Genomic DNA, 25,000 nt, shown 5'->3' on the forward strand with positions numbered 1-25,000 from the left:
AGTGGGAGTCCATGGCCCTAATGTGGACTAAAATAATATATGGCTGCATATTACAAGTAGAAGAAATGCAACAAAGAGCCCCACCACGTGTGTTCTTCAACCATCCGGATGCTTTTACTGAAAGCCGAGTAGCGCCACATTTCGACCTTCCACCCTCTTGGTCCTATAGGGAGACTGTTATGACCGACCATAAACACACGGGTCTTTCTACACAAGCTTCTCAGATGACCTGGTGACCAGTGAGGTCAAAGCAACGAGGCTCAGGCCATCCATCTCAGGCCGGTTCCTCATATCTGACACACAGGCACAAGCTGCTCGCTCATATCTGACACACAGGCACAAGCTGCTCTGCTCATATCTGACACACAGGCACAAGCTGCTCGTTCATATCTGACACACAGGCACAAGCTGCTCGCTCATATCTGACACACAGGCACAAGCTGCTCGTTCATATCTGACACACAGACACAAGCTGCTCGTTCATATCTGACACACAGACACAAGCTGCTCGTTCATATCTGACACACAGACACAAGCTGCTCTGCTCATATCTGACACACAGGCACAAGCTGCTCGCTCATATCTGACACACAGGCACAAGCTGCTCGCTCATATCTGACACCCAGGCACAAGCTGCTCGCTCATATCTGACACCCAGGCACAAGCTGCTCGTTCATATCTGACACACAGGCACAAGCTGCTCGCTCATATCTGACACCCAGGCACAAGCTGCTCGCTCATATCTGACACCCAGGCACAAGCTGCTCGCTCATATCTGACACACAGACACAAGCTGCTCGTTCATATCTGACACACAGGCACAAGCTGCTCGCTCATATCTGACACACAGGCACAAGCTGCTCGTTCATATCTGACACACAGGCACAAGCTGCTCGCTCATATCTGACACACAGACACAAGCTGCTCGCTCATATCTGACACACAGGCACAAGCTGCTCGTTCATATCTGACACACAGGCACAAGCTGCTCGTTCATATCTGACACACAGGCACAAGCTGCTCGCTCATATCTGACACACAGGCACAAGCTGCTCGCTCATATCTGACACACAGGCACAAGCTGCTCGCTCATATCTGACACACAGGCACAAGCTGCTCGCTCATATCTGACACACAGACACAAGCTGCTCGCTCATATCTGACACACAGGCACAAGCTGCTCATTCATATCTGACACACAGGCACAAGCTGCTCGCTCATATCTGACACACAGGCACAAGCTGCTCGTTCATATCTGACACACAGGCACAAGCTGCTCGTTCATATCTGACACACAGGCACAAGCTGCTCGTTCATATCTGACACACAGGCACAAGCTGCTCGTTCATATCTGACACACAGGCACAAGCTGCTCGTTCATATCTGACACACAGACACAAGCTGCTCGCTCATATCTGACACACAGACACAAGCTGCTCGCTCATATCTGACACACAGGCACAAGCTGCTCGCTCATATCTGACACACAGGCAGATATGTGTCTGTGTGTCAGATATGCTCGCTCATATCTGACACACAGACACAAGCTGCTCGTTCATATCTGACACACAGGCACAAGCTGCTCGTTCATATCTGACACACAGGCACAAGCTGCTCGTTCATATCTGACACACAGGCACAAGCTGCTCGCTCATATCTGACACACAGGCACAACGCTGCTCGCTCATATCTGACACACAGGCACAAGTTTCACTACTACGATTTATGTCACAAACGCGTGGGCTACAATTGTGCTTTATGTAAGGTTCACGTTTTGTATGTTTTACTACCATGACAAGCTTCCTGGCTTTGTTTATTGTGCGTGTGCGCGTGCTTGCATGTGTGTGTGTGTGTGTGTGTGTGTGTGTGCATGCGTGCGTGCGTGCGTGCGTGCGTTTTCATGTTCTTATTTTGAAATCCCCAGTAGGCCATTTCCAGGCATTGTTGACCCCCATTTCCTGGTGTTTCTCAGGTTCAGGTCTGTCCATTGTCTGCTGTACCCAGACACTCCTTGGTGCCCCAGCCTCCAGAGACTTTAACCTCAGTCCAGAGACGGGGATGAACGAATGGACGGGTACTGATGGAGGAGAAGGAAGAACACGGCAAACATCTCGACTAGACTCCTTGCTCTCTCTCTGGAGGAGGCAATGCTCCAGGGCAACAGAGAGATGGATTCCAAGCTCTCTCTCTCCCCCTCTCTGCCCAGTGCTGAAGAAGCCCGCCGCATTTGGACGTTGAATGTTGTTTTCCTCACATTGTCTCAATGCCGCTTTCGAGGTCACGTGACTGGCCGTTAAGGAAGAAATAGCGTTTGATTGGTTGATTCGGTCGCACTCGACACTTGAACCCCTGACCCTATGAATTGTTGCTGGGTGTCAAAGGGTCAAAAATTGCAGCAACAAAAAGAGAGGAGTGACATTGATTTTGAATGAAGTTTTATTACCCCATCCCACAGCCCTTTCTACCACCTACGTCTATGTTGTTTTTATTTAAACAGCAGTCCATCTTCTTTTAATATCCCACGTTGATTGCATTGGAGACAGTGAAGACAGAGGAGATGCATGCATGGCAGAATAACCCGGGCAACGTTATGTCCATTGAAAAACACATCAGATTGTACATTGTTGCTGTTACACCTCTGTTTCTCAGTCTCTTATTGTTAGATTGACCTTATTGCTTTTTTTTAGCATGTCCTCGTGCACTCCACACATTTACAAGCCTCACTTTGTGTTGTGCTGCTTGTGCATGTGTCTTTTTCTCACACCTCCGCTGTCCCTATACATTCCAGTGTCCGGCCCCATGTTCACCAAGTCATTGGTCGGTTGCCATTGCTCCAGACTCCAGACGAAGAAGTACCATTTTACAAGTTTTATTTTGTCAGCGTTCAGTATTATCCTTTACCGGTAACCCTTCTCTGAGGCGTATTACCACGACCAAGCACTTTGCCGTTTTATTTCTGCACACGGCAGTTCATCGTTATCATAAAAGACAACATGCTGCAGAGACAGATATTCAGATCTCATCCAGAGCTCAGAAGGCATCCGCTAAGAAATATCCTTCAAGAAACCTGTTTTTTCAGTGGTCACAACTTGTTTTTTTGTTTTCTTTTTGTTTTTAATATAAATCGGCGGATTATTATGATGATGATAATGAGCTAATTTAAACTGCTTTAAAAAAAATGTTACAGCGGCGTAACAGAAAGATATCCCATATGGTGTTTTATTGAGAAATGACTCATGTTGGGTCGGATTCTATGATGATAACATTTGAATCAGTTGTGGCAACTGTGTCTCAATTTAACTGTGTATTGTATTTAGAAGCCAAAGTTTTTTTTAACTTGAAGGGCGATTCTCCCGATTTCAACCAGCTTTGTATCATTACAATGTCGGTAGTATTATGCAAATGAGCAATGTTTACATTGCCTCCATGTCGCCTGCAGCGAGATGCAGAAAGTGGCTTGCAGAATCTTCTCCAAATGAGTAAAACACGTAGATTGTGCCAGCAAGCTGCAGGCAGCTCCCCTAACAGGCAACATGGATGGAAGGTAAACATTGTTCATTTGCATATACCGTTAAGCTACTAACTGATACAAAGCTGGGTGAAAATTGGCAAAGTAACCCTTTAAATTCTGCCCCTCTTTAAATGAATGTCTATGGTGAACCACTGCTCCTCTCCAGTATCTGGACTGTGTATAGCAATTATTGAAGTAATAAAATAAGTATATGTTATTATTACAGCTATTACATTCTCTATCTGTTGGCATGGGTTGTTTTGTGGGGAGAAATTTAACGATCTGTGTAAACTTTAGGAGAATGTGTACTCCAATACTTTGGGGGATTTGAATGGGGGGCTGTGCAGGACGCCCTCTGACCTTCCACCTCCAACCTTATTTATGAGCTGTTGGGTTCCTGGGTCCAGAGACCCCCCACCCAAACCCATGCACCCCCACCCCACCCTGCAAAATCCCACCACCCACCCACGCTAAAACAACAGCCCCTCTTATCTGATACAGCCAGACACAAGACCCTGGAGAGACAAAGGCAGAACCCAAAAGATTAACTGACTGCATGCACGTGTGTGTGTGTGTGTGTGTGTGTGTGTGTGTGTGTGTGTGTGTGTGTGTGTGTGTGTGTGTGTGTGTGTGTGTGTGTGTGTGTGAGTGAGTGACTCTCCAACTGTGAAGCTCTCAAGCTGAGAGGACCGCAGGGAGAAGCTAGTTACAGTGAAGCCGTTCTAATTAGACTTGCTGTCTGTGGGACCGCCACACAACACAACACCGCCATCTGCTGCTTCCAGGTGTTATTGCAAAGGATGGGAGAGGGTTGTGTCTTTGTTGATGTGAAGGCTATTATGGTTAGAGAGAAACTGAGAAATGCAACTACAATTCATGTGTGTTGCAATACATGATCTATTTACAGATTTATTTAGCTATTTTTTATTTTCAATAAGAAGTCATGCTAGTATTCCTGTTTTAGTCTTTGCGTGTATTAATCTAATTGTGGTGTAGACACATTGTTAAGCCAGCCTCCCTCTTCCCCAATGTTGTGATGTGAACGATAGGGCAGAGGGTGTAGACTGGTGTTCTTGATTGGATTTTGGCTTCAATATTCTGTTCATTTGTTTTTGTTTTGAAAGAAGTCCAATATGTAATTCCGATTTGTTTGATTACCATGGCTGTTTTCACAAGTTTAAGAAACCCAGTAGAGCTGCTATGAGCCAGATGCATGAAAAAAGTAACAGCTTCCAGAAGTGATATAAAAACAACAAAACACACATGTGATTTCCCAACATGATGTTTATATCCAACAGCTGCAGTAACACACATGGGATGGATTTAACAGCAGGGTTAAAACTGCAGACTAAACACTCAAAGTTCTCACCCTAAACTACTGTGGATTAGTCCAGATTAATGGAGGTATTCTTTCCTAATCCATCATACCCCCACTCCAGTTCAGGGATGATGATGGTGCTGCTGATGAGGCTTGTACAGATAATTGATTGGCATGAATCAAGAGGTAACAGTTTGGATCAATATAAGTCCATGATGTAGTCAAACACGTGGTGACAAGGGACCAAATGAAGTTCTCTGAGACATATGGCCATTAAAACTACGAAACAAATATGTCAGCATTATGGAATTTCAGGACTTTATGAATGTTAATTTCCAGATTCAGGTTTTCAAACTGACCGATGATCAGGTCATTGACGACTTCTACGTCCTTCACATCAGGACAGTTGCGTCCTAATTTCAGCTATTGCCAACCTGGCAGGTTCAGCTCATCCATCTATGGCTTTATCTGTGATACTGTCTCTTTTATATATTAGTAGAAATCTGCACGCTTCACGTGCTAACTATGGTGGAGACTCTGGAGAGGATGTGCCATGGGTGCACCTTTTTTGGGTTTGACCAAACTCATGCTTTGCACGCTCAACCGGAGTTTTTCTGGCTCGAGCCGATCAGTGATGTCACTAGAGCAATTGTGATGTCATAAGTGATATCACTTGAGCAACTGTGATCTCATCAGTCATGGCCACCTTATTATAGTAGGTAAAATCTAAGCTAATAGGATCTATTGATTTAGCCTATATGTCAATTTGTGCTTCCTCAAAAATGTTGGTGCACTAAACCAACCACAGACCAATTACACCAAGGAAAGACGATCTGAAAGTCACTCATGTGCTTGCTCAATCATCACTCCCCTTCTGTCTCTCTCTCACACAACACACACACACACACACACAGTGATTACAAGATTACAAAGAACCCTCAATCTATATCAGTAAGTTAAAGTTGCTTTAATTTCTTTTTTTAAAACATTTATTCCAGGCTGAATATCGTTACCACAGTTTTGACATGTACATCGTTAATATCTTAGTTTAAACCATCAGAAAATAAAAACAGCCATAGAAAAAACATCAGATGTCTATCACACCTGGATAGAACTGTATTTGAAGTCCTGCAAATACCACACACACAAGATTGACTCTCACAAGGAATTTGACTTGACTCTCTTTTCCAATGAGACACACCGGGTCAAATCACAGAAAGCTTTGCACAGGAGGAATCCAAATACCATTTTGAGTCAGGTGTGCAGACGACACTGGAATACCGTTTTATTCAAACATTGCAATGCAAGGCAGAGTCATTCACCATTAATAAGAGGAAAAACACCGCTCTTGCCTTTATTCTCCTACAAAAACAGCTAGCTATTGGTTTATCTTTAAAGTTTTATTTTTTTACAAGACAAAGACAAATAAAAAATATGCTGTGATATGAAGTGTAATACGAGTTTAAAAACATCATGAAAGGCCATTAATCAGTGACTAGTCCCACAGATATTTTCATCTCTTGCATCGACGGTGCAAAACGCGCTGCAAAGTACCACAGCATAGGTAGCGTTGTTAGCATGACATGGGCGTTTCATTCTAGTAGAATCACACAGGGTAAGATTGTCTCGCTTTTACGAGAAGTGGTCATTGATTAAGAACGATAAAATATGGAAACGCTGTACAGGGCTGACAGGTGTCTGATGAATGTTAGGGCTCTGCTCCCTCACATGAGTACTGTTTCAAATTTCCCCTTCGCTAGACATTCCTCGGACTACATCGCCCATAATGCAAATGGATGTTGGCGTAACATCACAGCTGTGAGAGGGTGTTCCAGATGTGTATGCAAACAGGACAATGGAGTAGTGGGGTAAGATGGACTTCATAAGGAGTGTGTGTAAGTGTGTGTGTGTTTGTGAAGGCATGCTATGCGGGCGTGTAGGAATGATTCAGGGTAGATAACACTAGAGGGCCCGAGCCCTTGCTTGCCGCCAGTCAAGACACACTGATCACTGTACTTACACAGTTAACACTGAGAGCCAATCACACTGCAGTGATGTCAACACACGGATTCACAACTAGAGTTTTATACACTGTACAGAGTCGAGAGGGGAGGGACGGGGACCACTGGCAGTGTCCCCGCAGTACGCGCGCACACACACACACACCGCTTACAGCGTCATCAGTGTGTGTGTGCGTGTGTGTGTTCCCTTGTTCCATCTCCCAAAGTCACCGTGAAGAGCATTTGTGCTTCTGGGGGGAAATTAAAACACCAGAGAGAAAAAAGGGGGGGAAAAAAAAGACAAAAACACTGGTTTGCAAAAAGGTCATGGCTCTTTGAACCCTGACCTCTTGAGCCCGCCCCCATTCCCCTTCCTAAAGGGGGCAAATGGAGGTCACCATTTGAGACGCGCAAAAGAAGAGCAGAGCAGCACGGAAGAACAGTATAGAAGAAGGGACAGAAACAGGATATTACAGTTGGTCGCGGGATCAAATCCCTAATAACAGCTTGACAAAAACAGAAGAAAAACGTGCCGCTGTCCTCGTTTCTAGAACAGAGAACCTTTTTGTATAACGTAATAATCAGGGATATGATTTGTCAGGATTTTGGACACAGCTCCCATTCAGTAATAACGGAAGTTTTGTTTTCCCCTCCTGATCACATCCCTGAACGAAGAGAGAGAGAGAGAGAAAAACGTCTCTCCTCAGTCCTGATCCTTCCGGGACCGTGATTGGCTGAGCAGTTTAACATAGCACCCGGCACACTGGACGAGTCGCGTCCCATTTCTGTTCGTCTCTGGCGTTTAAAGTGCCTCGCCCAGTCCATTTGCTATTTACAGTACAAGTTCTTCCCTTGTGGAGACGTCTGGAGGCAGTAGGAGAGAGATCCAGGCGTCCCCAATTATTCAGAGTTATTTGGCACAGGTTTGAGCCATCCAACGTTCCTCCTTTCTCTCCGTTCCTTCACAAGCACAACCCCATAACGCTGCTGCAATGCTCAACATCCAACACTTATTCCACATCAGGATACCTGGCTCATTTAAAAAAAAATGCATTAATTAACGCGCATATGTGCACGCAGAGAAATACAGAGAGACGTGAACACAATTCTAGGGCGCTCACAATTCAAGTTATAAGTCTTAGTTAGACAACATTGTTTAGTTCAAGAGAATGTAGATGTGGTGGAACAGTTCCTATCTGATCTCTGACCGTTTCTGACAGAGACTGGCTGTTGTCTAAACATGGCTTTCTGATTCACTGGCTTATTATACAGGCGGACATGTTTACTTACACTGCCTATTTGTGCGGTGTGTGTGTGTGTGTGTGTGTGTGTGTGTGAGTGTGTGTGTGTGTGCATGTATGTGAGATACAGCAACAATTTCCATAATAAACACTAAGCACAGCACCATGTTACCAGTAATGATTCAACAGTCTACTTTCCATGAAATCAAGATGTTCACTATTTACAGTTCTGTACAGTGTGTGTGTGTGTGTGTGTGTGTATGGTTGTGTGTGGTTTGAATTTAATTATCCAGGGTCAGGGAATTTAGTGGTTTGAGTGTGTTCAGTGCGTGAAGTCTCCACTGGAGGGCAGTATACAGAAAGTGTTGCCAGATACAGGTGATGGTTTCCAAAACAGCCCAATTGGCAGAAAACCGCCCAATCTGGCAACACTGTATACAGAAGCCAGTGGAGGTGTCAGCAGAGCAATCCATAACTGTGGAGAAGGTGCCAAGGCGCTTTTTAATTCGTTACCATGAAGTGTGGGATTAGGGGGCGGGATCTGTCACGCCAGCGCTGCGTTGAACAGGTCTGTGCCAGTGTGACAGCAGAAATAGTGATCTAGCATCAGCTTTTCTTTTCTTCAGATCGTTATGAGTGAGAAGAGAAGTTGAAGATCTTAAGAGGTGTTTGGTTGATGAGTCCTGGTGTGCTGTGTGGTTTCTGGTGAACCGGTTTGCGGTGAATTCAGATGAGTTAATGGTTCTAAACTAGTGGACCACTGGCGAAGCGGAGTCCGTTTGGTTCTCGAGTTGCTCAGCTCCGCTGGGTTCTTCTGACTTGGGTCTTGTTGGCTGTGAGAACTGGATTCAGGCAGTACTGGGTGGACTGGTGTGGCTGTGGTCTCTAGTGGACTGAGGACTGTGGTCGGGCAGTGGGGTGAGGCCGGCTGGCCGGGTCCAGCTGGTCATTGGGAACGGAGCGCCGATTCTGGTCCGGTCGGCTGGTGGCCAGGTACTTGGCTCTCATACTGGAGGTGTACTGAACAGGAGAGGAGGAGAGCGGAAGGGATAGGTAACAAAGTGGGGAGAGACAACCAGAGGAATATATATCGCAATGAGGGCAGCAAACAGGATGAAATAGAGACAGGAAAGAAAGAAAAGAAAGAAAGAAAGAGAGAAAGAAAGAAAGAAAGAAAGAAAGAAAGAAAGAAAGAAAGAAAGAAAGAAAGAAAGAAAGAAAGAAAGAAAGAAAGAAAGAAAGAAAGAAAGAAACAACCTTTGGATTATGATCATTTCTTATTAGCACTAAAGAGTTGAATGAAACAGGATTAGGGTAGAAATGGTTTAAGATTATGTGCATAATAGATTAAGATTATGTGCATTAGATTAACAAATGGGAATGCCTGCAATTACGACAGACAGACAGACAGACAGACAGACAGACAGACACACACACACACACACACACACACACACACACACAAACAGACAGACAGGCAGACAGACAGACAGACACACACACACACAGACAAACAGACAGACACACACACACACACACGCACACGCACACACACACAGACAAACAGACAGACAGACAGGCAGACAGACAGACAGACTGACAGATGGACGGACAGACAGACAGGCAGACAGACAGACAGACACAGACACACACACACACACACACACACACAGACAGACAGACACGGTGACAACATGTGATGTGAGGCAGACACAAACAGGAACAGCAGAAATAGTTGGAGCAGTCATTTGGACAGCCGGGGGGTTGATTAATTAAAACAGTCACTATGACAGCTGATTAGCTCTTGATGATGTTATTGTAAATTAGGAGATGTGGTCCGTTTGTCAGTGTTCTGTAGTAGTTAGTGGTCTAGTTCTGATGTAGGAGGTTAGCCTGGTATGAGTTAGTGGTCTCTTGTGAGGAGCTAGCTAGTTACTGATGGAGGCTTCTTCTGGTTTCCACCACATCACTGAAGAACACCAAGAGCGCCAAACACTCTGGCAGAAGATGCCGGCCCAGTCGACGACAACCTACGTAAGAATGAAAACTGGCTGCCATTCGGTAGCTCCTATGGCTACAGATCGGAGGAGGAGGTGGGGGAAAATGTGCTCCTGTTACTGTATATGGTGAAGGGTGAAGGGGCACAGATACAGGGGACACATGCACTCTGAGCAGAAAGTACACACATATAGACACACTATGGGGACAGGGGGGGGGGGGGGGGGGGGGACTATAGAGGTTTGGGCTGGAGTTTCCTGGGGGCCACAGTTGACAAAAATGGAGCTTGACCTCAGGACACCACTCACGTGGAGCAAGGAAAACATCCAGAAAGTTGTACTTAGCATGAAGGATGCTAAATTTGTCGCCTGCTACGTTTCGTGTCAGTCCACAATACTATATATAGCCCCAAAATACAGGACAACATCCACCACAGCTACGGGCTCAGCTGAAGCGCCCCAAGATCAGCAGCCCCCCGATCAAAGCCCGAAAAGTCGATCTGTTTGTGACCTTAACCCCTCTCTCTCTCTCACACGGCTCAAACTACTGCTGGACAGGTGCGCTTTAGTCACCCTCAAGACCGGCAGAGCTATATCTTTTTGTTTTTGCACTTGAAGGACAAGATTCCAAGTCGAGATTCAAAGTGTCTCTCAAGCTGTCTCTCTCTCTGTGCTGGCATAACTCACTTGTAACTTCTCCTCACACTGCACCGACATGAGCACAGTGAAACCAACCAGAGTTTTTACATCAGAAATAGAGGACGCCCAAAGTGTGGAGGACACTCACTAGACCGAGCCAACAATGAAGCTGTAATCCAACTGTGAGAAAGTCAAACTTCTCTTTTGGGTGCGAGCACAAATCCTGCTTCTAACAGGCTTCTTCCAAACATTCCCTTGATCCCAGGCTGCCAAAATGACCTTCATAGAGGCGTGCAATAATGCTCCCTTCTAGGATGAGCAGAGAGGACACTTGCAGTGGTGGTGTGCTGTAGGGATAGGGGGGTCTACCTTCCAATATCCACACTAGCATGCTATAAACATCATAAAAACACTATAGTATATTTATCACCATGCTTCTTTCATGACGAAATACCATCTCTGTGGATGCTCTTAGGTTTGGAGGTTTTGAATGGTTTCTAGCTATAGTGTGGGTATTGGAGAATAGCTGAGGGAGAGAGTGATCTAGAAAGTGTGCACTTACAGAGGGTGGAGGGGACTCCCTGCCAATCAGGGGGGTGTTCTCACACCGGGGGTTCTGAAAGTTTGCGTTCTGGCTCCTGCATTATAGAATAAGAGGTTACTGCATGTGGTGCCGCTGCCCCCTGGTGGCAGAGCAGTGTCAGAATGAAGCTGATCTGTGGTCCATCGCAGCGTATTATCTCTAGCAAATGACCTCGCATTATATCATAATACTTCAGCCAAATTTAGGATTCTTTATATTTACTATTCTGACCCGCAGTTTTTTACAGTGTGCACAAGTGAGGGACTTCAGTTTGTGATCTAGTAGCCGGTAGTTGATCAGCGATGCCACAGTCAAACGGAATGAGCATTCTCTTTCTTAAACATGTACAGCAAGCAGCAAGATATTTAGTCTCACCATGGGACCCTGATTTTGTAATCTTGTTTTTTTTAGTTTAAGTATAGTTTGGAAATGTGTGGTGAAATTACGATACTGAAGTTTCCAAACTCTATTACTGATTAAAAACTCACAAACTCAAAAAGAAACTTTTAAAACATAAAGCATTCTTAACATGGACTTTTCCACATGCAGGTAGCAAGCACAGCTTAACAGGAAGCCAAAAAATAGCTGGTTCTATATGGATCTCTGTTATCTTTAGCCACGAGAGTGACTAATCATAGACGTAACAATCGGACATAGGCAAATCCTTAGTCATACATTGTGAATAACTGAAAAAACTGAAAGAACAGGTCATTTATATTATTAATGTGAAAATATTTGTGCAAAATTTGTGGCAAAATGAGTCAAATGTATGTTTGCCCAGGTATGCTTGATATAAACAAAAGACAAACAATTTTTGTCCTGTGGCAAACAGTAGTAGCAAGCAGGGTGAAATGTCTAACTTATGCTTTGGCAAGCGCAAACTCGACCCTTTTTGTAGTGGGGTATTGCTGACAGCGTGGGCTGAAACAGGCAGGTTTGCTGACAGCAGCGGGTAGCTATTTTTCTATCAACATCGAAAGGGAAAGCTAGTGAAGGCTACTCACTCACAGTGACAGATATTGCTGACAGTGTGTCACAAAGGACTCACATCATGCGAGCCATATATAGCAGACAGCTAGCTATGCTAACCTACTATCATATGGCAGGCAGTGCATATCAGCATGGCTGATAGTTGGAGTCATAGAGGGCAAGCACTAGCTACCTAGGGCAGGCAGTGTTATTGTTCCTGCTAGCAGTTAGCTAGCTAGCCGGTGGGTGCTAACTCACATGTATTCAGTGACGGGGGCATTGCTGACAGTGTGGGCCGTAGCGGGCAGGCTAGCTTCGCTACCGTAGCTGGAGCCACAGCTGTAGAGGCTGGGCATGTGAACGCGGTACAGGTTATCGTGCACCCCGCCCCGCGAGGCGCCCGACTCCTCCTCTGCGTCTTCCTCCTCCGTCCTTGGATCGGTCAGGGCCAGGGGGGAGGGCGGGGCGCGGGCGCGGCGGACAGGAGAGGGTGGGGTAGAGGGGAGGGAGATCCGAGAGAGACAACAGAGTGTAAACAAGTGGTTGAAGAAGAGGAGGTTAGGAGAGGGGATCCCCGTAATGTCAAAGGTCATGTAAGGTCATGCCTCCAGCCCTCAAAAGCAGCTGAACAGGGTGGAAAAAAACTGGGCAGCTTTTATCTACAAAACACAAGTGAAGTCTGTTAAACGGTACAGGAAGGTCTCGAAGATTGCTGCAAAGAAGACCCACGAAGCTTTATAATTTGTGTTGCTGTTTGCGGTTACATATGATTGCATTGTATAAAGATAGACCCTATTTCCCCTTTGATAGGTAGAAACATGCACTCACATGCAGTCATCCTCTACTGATATAAGAGGTTTTGCTCTTGGTAACCACTTCCCACTTCCCACTTGAAGATGACCAAAACAGCAATCAAATCTCCCAAAATCCATTTACTTTGATCTGATTCATGCATTTCTGAGTGCTCCATGAAAACTAAAGCAAAAATGTTCGGGGGGGGGAAAGAAGATCAAATGGCGGGGTTGGTTGGCAAACCATTTTCAGACAGAAATGGTCAAAAATGTAAAACGGCCAGCAACGTAAAATAAATGAGGCATCAGAGAAGATATGCGCTGATTTGGAAGTAGGATCTCCGGCTGCAGAAATGTACAGGCTTATACAGTATATGGGTCAGCCATTAGATACGCATGAATAAATATAGACCCTGTTGGTAAAAAATAAATAAATCATATTTTCTTCTTAGTTATTACTGGGCTGTGTATATTATTAACTGCATTGCTTGCTTACTAACCAAGTCACACAGGTCTGTACGATTCCAAGGAAGAGGAAAGCCGCTGTATGAAGAATATTTAAACAGATGCTCCATAAAGAGAGCCTAGGCAGAGTTGAAGTCACTGCCTCTACTTGGCCACCAGATGGCCAACTAGAACGGAGTTGAGCATGAAGTTGTTGCTATGTGGCCTATCACACAGATTCAGGTGCCAACAGCAGTCGGCCCTAATAAGCAACCCACCCCAAGAGCAGTTAGCCCTGTTGTGTTCAGGAAACTAGGGCGTCATTATGGGCGAATGGTTGATGCCTGCTTTACCATGCAGTGGTATTGCTGGCAAATCACCAACCAATAAGCATAAGGCAACACTACGAGACAGCTGTGTTTCATAACTCAAATCCATTAGGTCGACAACTATGTTTATTATCTATTCAGAGCAGACACAGATGACAGCTGATTTTACCAAAAGACAAATAGCCCACAGGCTTATTTTGGTTATTTGAATGTGAAAGGCAGAGAAAACAAGTTAAAAAACTAGTCAATAGTGTCAATGCCCATTAAAACCATGGGGCTATAAACATCTTTATCGATGCACAGCTAACCATTCATTTTCATCAATGTCCACCATCGATCGCTGAAGCCCAAAATATTTCCAAATCAGGACAGCGAGGGGAGGGAAGGAACAGAAGGAGGAAGTGGGGCACAGAAAAACATGGTGATACACAATCTAACGCAACACCGGTGCTCCAGGTCCACGGTAGAGAAAAGAAAAACAAGGAACAGAGTGGAACAAACATGGAGACAATCAAGCAGACTGGCAGAGCTCAATGGAGAACAATCAAATGAAGCAGACTTACTGGGTGGAAGAATAGACAGCGAGGAAGACGCATGACTAGGTACAACAGCTTGAGAGGCACAACACACTGAAAACAATGGCATGCATGCTTTCTTTATGCGTGGTCCGTCTGGGGCTCTGAAGGTGAACCAGGCCATCCGCTGGCTTCAGTTAACGGGTGAAGGGGTTAGAACTAATAACAGGTTAGCTGTTAACAGTGTGGGAATGGGAATGCTTGTTGTGTGTGTGTGTGTGTGTGTGTGTGTGTGTGTGTGTGTGTGTGTGTGTGTGTGTGTGTGTGTGTTACCTTTTGCTAGGCCATGTGTGAGGCACACTGCACACAATGGAGGAGAACATGAGAGCCGTGACAAAGGAGAAGAGGACCAGGTAGATGAGCCCCTCGACCCCGTCATAACACAGTCCTGTCAACGCCTGGACGTAGTCCTGCAGAGAGAGAGAGAGAGAGAGAGAGAGAGGGAGAGAGGGAGGGAGGGAGGGAGGGAGAGAGAGAGGGAGGGAGAGAGAGAGAGAGGGAGGGAGGGAGAGAGAGAGAGAGAGAGAGAGAGGGAGGGAGAGGGAGAGAGAGAGGGAGGGAGAGAGAGAGAGAGAGAGAGAGGGAGGGAGGGAGGGAGAGAGAGAGAGAGAGAGAGAGAGGGAGGGAGGGAGAGAGAGAGAGAGGAGAGCTGTTAAGACAGTCTAGGTCATACATGGGCAAACTACGGCCACCTGTGTGGCCCGCGATGGAATTGCAACAACAACAACAAAAAAACGTTTTTTTTTTTTTTTTTTTTTTTTACACAGTGCACCTGAACGCAACATGCAAGATACTCGCTGAATAAGTGTCCAAATGTTCATGTCATTCTGGCCAATACTCCACTTCTGTTATAGCATTTCAGTCTGGAATATGGAATATCTTTCAATAATCTTTATGACTAAAAGGCTACATTGAATTAGAAATTTAAATAATTAACTCATTGGTTTTGGATTTATTTAGCTTCAAGACTGCATTTTTGTTCGTGTGACCCTCAACACAGGCTTTGATCATCCCGGGCCACTTACTGATACTTTTGCTTAAATTAACCCACTCATATTCTGATTTATTTCAAGAAAAACATTTTGACTAGTGGAAATTCTAATTGGCTGGTAACTTTAAAATCTAGCAGCCATATTGGCAGGTGGTCAAAAAAGTTAATTTCAAGCCCTGAGAGCAGGTGGTGACATAGGAGTGAGTGAGAAAAGGATGAAATATTGGTGGTTAAGACTGAATAATCGAAGCAGATATATAGCTGGAGAGCTATCAGCCCGCACACTCACCGGATAATTTAAAGTCTTAGGTGCACGGCACAAGAGTTTCTTGAAGCAATAGAGAAGGAGCCAGCACTCAGAAAGTCCTTTTGAGGGTTTTTATTCCTGTTGCACCACAACGTACGCGTTTCAGCGATAGCCTTCGTCAGCGTCGAAGGCTATCGCTGAAACGCGTACGTTGTGGTGCAACAGGAATAAAAACCCTCAAAAGGACTTTCTGAGTGCTGGCTCCTTCTCTAAGACTGAATAATGACAATACATTGAATTTAAAATGAGTTATTCCTCTAAACGTGGCTTCAAATGCACCAAATTTTTCACGCTGGCACCGTTCGGCCCTCAGCAAAACCTGGTAGCGAGGACATTTTTTGTGGCCCTCTCTATCATCAAAGTTACCCATCCATGGGTTACGGCATGACAATATTTGTTCGGCCCCCGGCAACAATCTGGGTTTCTCATGTGGCCCCCCATGAAAAATAGTTGCCCACCCCTGGTCTAGGTGTAGGGATTTGAGAACTTTCCCACTTCCTCACAGACTCACCATGTGTAGGCTACGACAGTCAACCAGAGCGGTGAGCTGGTGAAGACCAACCTCAGTGGAATTCAACACAGACTGGATTTGCTCCAGACTCCCCTACAAACAAACCAAAGGTTACATACAACAATAGAGACACGCCCCCTACAAACAAACCAAAGGTTACATACAATAATAGAGACACGCCCCCTACAAACAAACCAAAGGTTACATACAATAATAGAGACACGCCCCCTACAAACAAACCAAAGGTTACATACAATAATAGAGACACGCCCCCTACACACAAACCAAAGGTTACATACAATAATAGAGACACGCCCCCTACAAACAAACCAAAGGTTACATACAATAATAGAGACACGCCCCCTACACACAAAGCAAAGGTTACATACAATAATAGAGACACGCCCCCTACACACAAAGCAAAGGTTACATACAATAATAGAGACACGCCCCCTACACACAAAGCAAAGGTTACATACAATAATAGAGACACGCCCCCTACAAACAAACCAAAGGTTACATACAATAATAGAGACACGCCCCCTACAAACAAACCAAAGGTTACATACAATAATAGAGACACGCCCCCTACAAACAAACCAAAGGTTACATACAATAATAGAGACACGCCCCCTACACACAAAGCAAAGGTTACATACAATAATAGAGACACGCCCCCTACACACAAAGCAAAGGTTACATACAATAATAAAGACACGCCCCCTACACACAAAGCAAAGGTTACATACAATAATAAAGACACGCCCCCTACAAACAAACCAAAGGTTACATACAATAATAGAGACACGCCCCCTACACACAAACCAAAGGTTACATACAATAATAAAGACACGCCCCCTACACACAAAGCAAAGGTTACATACAATAATAAAGACACGCCCCCTACACACAAAGCAAAGGTTACATACAATAATAGAGACACGCCCCCTACACACAAACCAAAGGTTACATACAATAATAAAGACACGCCCCCTACAAACAAACCAAAGGTTACATACAATAATAGAGACACGCCCCCTACACACAAACCAAAGGTTACATACAATAATAAAGACACGCCCCCTACACACAAAGCAAAGGTTACATACAATAATAAAGACACGCCCCCTACACACAAAGCAAAGGTTACATACAATAATAGAGACACGCCCCCTACACACAAAGCAAAGGTTACATACAATAATAAAGACACGCCCCCTACACACAAAGCAAAGGTTACATACAATAATAGAGACACGCCCCCTACACACAAACCAAAGGTTACATACAATAATAAAGACACGCCCCCTACAAACAAACCAAAGGTTACATACAATAATAGAGACACGCCCCCTACACACAAACCAAAGGTTACATACAATAATAAAGACACGCCCCCTACACACAAAGCAAAGGTTACATACAATAATAAAGACACGCCCCCTACACACAAAGCAAAGGTTACATACAATAATAGAGACACGCCCCCTACACACAAACCAAAGGTTACATACAATAATAGAGACACGCCCCCTACACACAAACCAAAGGTTACATACAATAATAAAGACACGCCCCCTACACACAAAGCAAAGGTTACATACAATAATAGAGACACGCCCCCTACACACAAAGCAAAGGTTACATACAATAATAGAGACACGCCCCCTACACACAAACCAAAGGTTACATACAATAATAAAGACACGCCCCCTACACACAAAGCAAAGGTTACATACAATAATAAAGACACGCCCCCTACACACAAAGCAAAGGTTACATACAATAATAGAGACACGCCCCCTACACACAAAGCAAAGGTTACATACAATAATAGAGACACGCCCCCTACACACAAACCAAAGGTTACATACAATAATAGAGACACGCCCCCTACACACAAAGCAAAGGTTACATACAATAATAAAGACACGCCCCCTACACACAAAGCAAAGGTTACATACAATAATAGAGACACGCCCCCTACACACAAAGCAAAGGTTACATACAATAATAGAGACACGCCCCCTACACACAAACCAAAGGTTACATACAATAATAGAGACACGCCCCCTACACACAAACCAAAGGTTACATACAATAATAAAGACACGCCCCCTACACACAAACCAAAGGTTACATACAATAATAGAGACACGCCCCCTACACACAAAGCAAAGGTTACATACAATAATAAAGACACGCCCCCTACACACAAAGCAAAGGTTACATACAATAATAAAGACACGCCCCCTACACACAAAGCAAAGGTTACATACAATAATAGAGACACGCCCCCTACACACAAACCAAAGGTTACATACAATAATAGAGACACGCCCCCTACACACAAACCAAAGGTTACATACAATAATAAAGACACGCCCCCTACACACAAAGCAAAGGTTACATACAATAATAGAGACACGCCCCCTACACACAAACCAAAGGTTACATACAATAATAAAGACACGCCCCCTACACACAAAGCAAAGGTTACATACAATAATAAAGACACGCCCCCTACACACAAAGCAAAGGTTACATACAATAATAAAGACACGCCCCCTACACACAAACCAAAGGTTACATACAATAATAAAGACACGCCCCCTACACACAAAGCAAAGGTTACATACAATAATAGAGACACGCCCCCTACACACAAAGCAAAGGTTACATACAATAATAGAGACACGCCCCCTACACACAAACCAAAGGTTACATACAATAATAGAGACACGCCCCCTACACACAAAGCAAAGGTTACATACAATAATAGAGACACGCCCCCTACACACAAAGCAAAGGTTACATACAATAATAAAGACACGCCCCCTACACACAAACCAAAGGTTACATACAATAATAGAGACACGCCCACTCATGCGTCCACACATACCAAATAAACAACTGCATGCCGGCACTTTTAGAACTGTCCATCTTTTTTTAACTAGCCCCAGACTTCACCCCGTTTTCTCCCCAACTGTACTTGGACAATTCCCCCTGCGGTCCTGGTCATTGCTCCGCCCCCTCTGCCGATCTGGGGAGAGTTGTAGACTAGCACATGCTTCTTCCGATACATGTGCAGTCGCCAGTCGCTTCTTTTCACCTGACAGCGAGGAGTTTCACTGGCAGGACATTGCGCGCGGCAGGATCACGCTATCTCTTTACCAGTTCCCCTCCCGAACATGTACACAACTTTGCACACACACACACACACACACTCACACACACACACACACACACACACACACACACACCTTGGTGTTGGGATAATCACGGGTCGCTGATCTCAGTAGCTCTGCCACATCATCCTGCATCTCCACCAATGCTTTGTGGCTCCCTGACAGCCTCTGCGAAACACACACACACATGCACGCACGCATGCAAGCATGCACACACACACACACACACACACACACACACACACACACACACACACACACACACACACACACACACACACACACACACACACACACACACACACGTGGTAGTATAGTAGTATCTTATTAGATTACTCAAATGCTTATGGCTTAAATCACATAAAACACCTCAAATGAAAGGAAGCAGAAGGAAACACCTTCAACGAAAGTAAAGAAACAAGTGGGCTTTCATCAAAGTCAAACTAAACTAAAGAACTACTGATTTTCTAACAACACCTGAGAGGCCAAAGTACCTGCTGGAAGGGGTTAATTTGGCCACTGCTGCACCTCAGGTAATACTGCAAGATATCTGCGAACATACCAATAAAAACACATCAGTGGAATAATAATACATGCATGCATTTTGCAATACAATGACGAAGGGCAAACAATACTGAACACAGCTAGACAGAGATACTGACTGCATACAGACTTTCTAAGCTGCGGATGTCTCTGCGGAGGCTTATTACCAGCATTACTGAGGCATGGGTGTGTGTGTGTGTGTGCGTGTGTGCGTGTGTGTGTGTATGTGTGTGTGTGAGTGTGTGTGTGTGTGTGTGTGTGTGTGTGTGTGTGTGTACATTCGTGCGTGCGTGTTAGAGGCAGCATCTGGGCTCTACAGCAGACAGATAGAGCGGAAACAACTGATACACAACAGACTGAAAGATAGAAGTGATTAGATGAGTGCAAAGAGGGAATGGAGGGGGAGGAGGGGAGGAAGGATACATTGAGAGGTAAGGAGGATATGAAAGGATACATTGAGAGGTAAGGAGGATATGAAAGGATACATTGAGAGGTAATGAGGATATGAAAGGATACATTGAGAGGTAATGAGGATATGAAAGGATACATTAAGAGGTAAGGAGGATATGAAAGGATACATTGAGAGGTAAGGAGGATATGAAAGGATACATTGAGAGGTTAGGAGGATATGAAAGGATACATTGAGAGGTTAGGAGGATATGAAAGGATACATTGAGAGGTAATGAGGATATGAAAGGATACATTGAGAGGTAATGAGGATATGAAAGGATACATTGAGAGGTAAGGAGGATATGAAAGGATACATTGAGAGGTAAGGAGGATATGAAAGGATACATTGAGAGGTAAGGAGGATATGAAAGGATACATTGAGAGGTAAGGAGGATATGAAAGGATACATTGAGAGGTAATGAGGATATGAAAGGATACATTGAGAGGTAAGGAGGATATGAAAGGATACATTGAGAGGTTAGGAGGATATGAAAGGATACATTCAGAGGTAATGAGGATATGAAAGGATACATTGAGAGGTAAGGAGGATATGAAAGGATACATTCAGAGGTAAGGAGGATATGAAAGGATACATTCAGAGGTAAGGAGGATATGAAAGGATACATTCAGAGGTAAGGAGGATATGAAAGGATACATTGAGAGGTAAGGAGGATATGAAAGGATACATTAAGAGGTTAGGAGGATATGAAAGGATACATTGAGAGGTAAGGAGGATATGAAAGGATACATTGAGAGGTAAGGAGGATATGAAAGGATACATTGAGAGGTAAGGAGGATATGAAAGGATACATTGAGAGGTAATGAGGATATGAAAGGATACATTAAGAGGTTAGGAGGATATGAAAGGATACATTGAGAGGTAAGGAGGATATGAAAGGATACATTGAGAGGTAAGGAGGATATGAAAGGATACATTGAGAGGTAAGGAGGATATGAAAGGATACATTGAGAGGTAATGAGGATATGAAAGGATACATTGAGAGGTAAGGAGGATATGAAAGGATACATTGAGAGGTAAGGAGGATATGAAAGGATACATTGAGAGGTAAGGAGGATATGAAAGGATACATTGAGAGGTAATGAGGATATGAAAGGATACATTGAGAGGTTAGGAGGATATGAAAGGATACATTGAGAGGTAAGGAGGATATGAAAGGATACATTGAGAGGTAATGAGGATATGAAAGGATACATTGAGAGGTTAGGAGGATATGAAAGGATACATTCAGAGGTAAGGAGGATATGAAAGGATACATTCAGAGGTAAGGAGGATATGAAAGGATACATTGAGAGGTAAGGAGGATATGAAAGGATACATTAAGAGGTTAGGAGGATATGAAAGGATACATTGAGAGGTAAGGAGGATATGAAAGGATACATTGAGAGGTAAGGAGGATATGAAAGGATACATTGAGAGGTAAGGAGGATATGAAAGGATACATTGAGAGGTAATGAGGATATGAAAGGATACATTGAGAGGTAAGGAGGATATGAAAGGATACATTGAGAGGTAAGGAGGATATGAAAGGATACATTGAGAGGTAAGGAGGATATGAAAGATATAATGATCTAAAGTGAAAAGGCAAAGATGTGCTGATGTGAAAGATGTGAATCTGTATCCTGCATCTGGGACAGGCACAGTCCCACACACATCTAAATAGAAGGAGTGTGTCGTGGTCGAGGTTCAGCTGTCAGTATAGAAACTGGGCTAGATAGTATTATCTAGTATTATTTATACTACGGTATCTTTCTGTGTGCTCTCTCCCTCATTTCTATAATTGAGACCAAATTCAGCCCTTCTTAAATCTTGTATGTTTGTGTCTCTATAGGGCAAAAACATTGAAAAGGCCAGTTTAGTTGGTTGGCTTGTCGTCTTGTCCGCATACCTTGGTCGATGACAGCGTTTTCCTTGGTTACCGTGGTGATGTAGGTGTCGGGGGACACGCAGAAATCGCTGGACGTCTGTAAGCAAACATGACACATCGGACCACATGAACATCCACACGCACTCCGGCAGTGGGAAAAAGATGACATCATTGTCGAGGCAGACAGCTCGGGCGATGTTGCCATGGTTACACTTACCGCAGCGACAGCCAGTTCCAGGCCCAGAGACCCCCAGCTGATTACCAGAGTCAGAACTCCCAGCAGACACACGCTGAAGAGGACAGACACATCGTCAACACACACTGACAGCAACATGACACATACACTTACACAGTCTAAACAGATACAGTGTGTCTTCTTTGACCATGCCAGATGATCTGACCCATCCAGATGATCTGACCCATCCAATCACAGTGATTTTAGAGCAGAGCCGTGTCAGAAGAGTCGCGACATCTCCATTCACTCCAATGGACCAGTTTTTTTTACTCTCAAGAGTTCCAGGAAGTAAGGTCCTGGATTAAGCAGCGCTGTCGAGTTGCAGCAAAATAGACAGTTTGTGTTGTACTTTGAACGTTTTTTTTTCTCCCTTGAATCAAATTGTACATTATCAGCTTTATTTTAGCATGCAAAAGTAGCGCGAGACCCATTCCTGGCTGTTCATTGGCTAATGAGTCTCGCATTTTGGTCCTCCGCTGACGCCACTCTCTCTCTAGAGGACACATGGGATTGCAAAAAAATAAAAAAATAAAAAATAAACAAAAACTACAGTGCACCTGAATGCAACATGCAAGATACCCGCTGAATAAGTGTCCAAATGTTCATGTCATTCTGTCCAATACTCCACTTCTGTTATAGCATTTCAGTCTGGAATATGGAATATCTTTCAATAATCTTTATGACTAAAAGGCTACATTAAAGTAGAAATTTAAATAATTAACTCATTGGTTTTGGATTTATTTAGCTTCAAGAGTGCATTTTTGTTTGTGTGACCCTCAACACAGGCTTTGAGAATCCCGGGCCACTTACTGATACTTATGCTTAAATTAACCCACTCATATTCTGGTTTATTTCAAGAAAAACGTTTTGGCTAGTGGAAATTCTAATTGGCTGGTAACTTTAATGTTAATTTCAAGCCCTGAGAGCAGGTGGTGACATAGGAGTGAGTGGGAAAAGGATCAAATATTCGTGGTTAAGACTGAATAATGACATCACAACTGTTAATTTAAAATGAGTTATTCCTCTAAACCTGACTTCAAATGCCCCAAATTTTTCGCGCTGGCGCCGTTCGGCCCTCAGCAAAACCTGGTAGCGAGGACATTTTTTGTGGCCCTCTCTATCATCAAAGTTGCCCATCCATGGGTTACGGCATGACAATATTTGTTCGGCCCCCGGCGACAATCTGGGTTTCTCATGTGGCCCCCCATGAAAAATAGCTGCCCACCCCTGCTCTAGAGGACACTATTTTAGAGGTATTAACGAGGTGACCTACCCAATCAGAGTGCCTCTGGAGTTGCGTATCAGGCCAAAGAGCACCAGAAGACAAATTAGGACGTCAAACAGCAGCAGAGCCAGGTACCCCAACCACCTGTGAATATGACACAATGCAACATACAATATAATATATGTTTCCAAAGACCTCTGAAGAGACCAGTCTTCGGCATGATCAGGCAAATAATGTAATCTGCAATGCAAAAAAAAAATGCAAATACAAGTGTATGTAATTGTTATCAGTCTGCAGAAGTAACTAATCTGTTGCAAAAATAGACCCCGTGCTGAACCATCAGACTCAACTCCTTGTGTAATTAAATGAATATGACTACAGAGTACTGACCTGTACCAGTCGAAGGTCTCTGTCTTGCGGGCCAAGTCCTCCAGGGAGATGTCAGTATTGGACCAGAAGGGAACGTCCTGCATCAGCCTCACCAGCTCGTCCAGCTGACCCTGCAGCTTCTGGACAATGGACACGTAGTCCGTCTGCTCCTGGTACACCGTCTCCAACTGGACCAGGCCCTCCTCCACTGTCTGGTTTAAGGCTAGAGCACTGTCCGACACCTGCCCCCAAAAACACAGCTCAGACTCGTCAACCAAACCTACTGTCACAATGAATACCTCTTTTGGATTGCATGTAGAAATACCGCAGGAAAACACACACATGCACACAGTACACTACACCCACTCAGGGAAAACACACACATGCACACAGTACACTACACCCACTCAGGGAAAACACACACATGCACACAGTACACTACACCCACTCAGGGAAAACACACACATGCACACAGTACACTACACCCACTCAGGGAAAACACACACATGCACACTGTACACGACTACACCCACTCAGGGAAAACACACACATGCACACTGTACACGACTACACCCACTCAGGGAAAACACACACATGCACACAGTACACGACTACACCCACTCAGGGAAAACACACACATGCACACAGTACACGACTACACCCACTCAGGGAAAACACACACATGCACACAGTACACTACACCCACTCAGGGAAAACACACACATGCACACAGTACACGACTACACCCACTCAGGGAAAACACACACATGCACACAGTACACGACTACACCCACTCAGGGAAAACACACACATGCACACAGTACACTACACCCACTCAGGGAAAACACACACATGCACACAGTACACGACTACACCCACTCAGGGAAAACACACACAT

General features: G+C 44.4%; 1 protein-coding gene and 1 pseudogene across 2 annotated transcripts in view; one reads left to right on the plus strand and one right to left on the minus strand.

The window, feature by feature from the left end:
* Positions 1–3,715, plus strand: part of LOC310793534 (beta-1,3-N-acetylglucosaminyltransferase lunatic fringe-like) — a 13,447-nt pseudogene extending 9,732 nt beyond the window's left edge. The window contains exon 8 of the transcript XR_014553951.1: positions 1,973–3,715. The product of XR_014553951.1 is annotated as a beta-1,3-N-acetylglucosaminyltransferase lunatic fringe-like (transcript). The remainder of the gene's footprint in view (positions 1–1,972) is intronic.
* Positions 3,716–8,818: 5,103 nt separating this feature from the next.
* The window catches only part of LOC310794297 (protein tweety homolog 3-like), a 48,156-nt gene continuing 31,974 nt past the window's right edge, over positions 8,819–25,000 (minus strand). Inside the window, exons 5-15 of the mRNA XM_083656277.1 lie at positions 24,124–24,344; positions 23,782–23,877; positions 22,491–22,563; positions 22,295–22,370; positions 19,889–19,944; positions 19,470–19,562; positions 16,207–16,299; positions 14,671–14,807; positions 12,517–12,690; positions 11,269–11,344; positions 8,819–9,090 (exon numbers count right to left, since the gene is read on the minus strand). Of these exons, the coding sequence (XP_083512403.1) occupies positions 8,956–9,090; positions 11,269–11,344; positions 12,517–12,690; positions 14,671–14,807; positions 16,207–16,299; positions 19,470–19,562; positions 19,889–19,944; positions 22,295–22,370; positions 22,491–22,563; positions 23,782–23,877; positions 24,124–24,344 (1,230 nt within the window). The 3' untranslated portion in view covers positions 8,819–8,955. The remainder of the gene's footprint in view (positions 9,091–11,268; positions 11,345–12,516; positions 12,691–14,670; positions 14,808–16,206; positions 16,300–19,469; positions 19,563–19,888; positions 19,945–22,294; positions 22,371–22,490; positions 22,564–23,781; positions 23,878–24,123; positions 24,345–25,000) is intronic.

This window comes from Poromitra crassiceps (assembly GCF_964638095.1).
Source record: "Poromitra crassiceps genome assembly, chromosome: 19".
Taxonomy (NCBI): Eukaryota; Metazoa; Chordata; class Actinopteri; order Beryciformes; family Melamphaidae; genus Poromitra; species Poromitra crassiceps.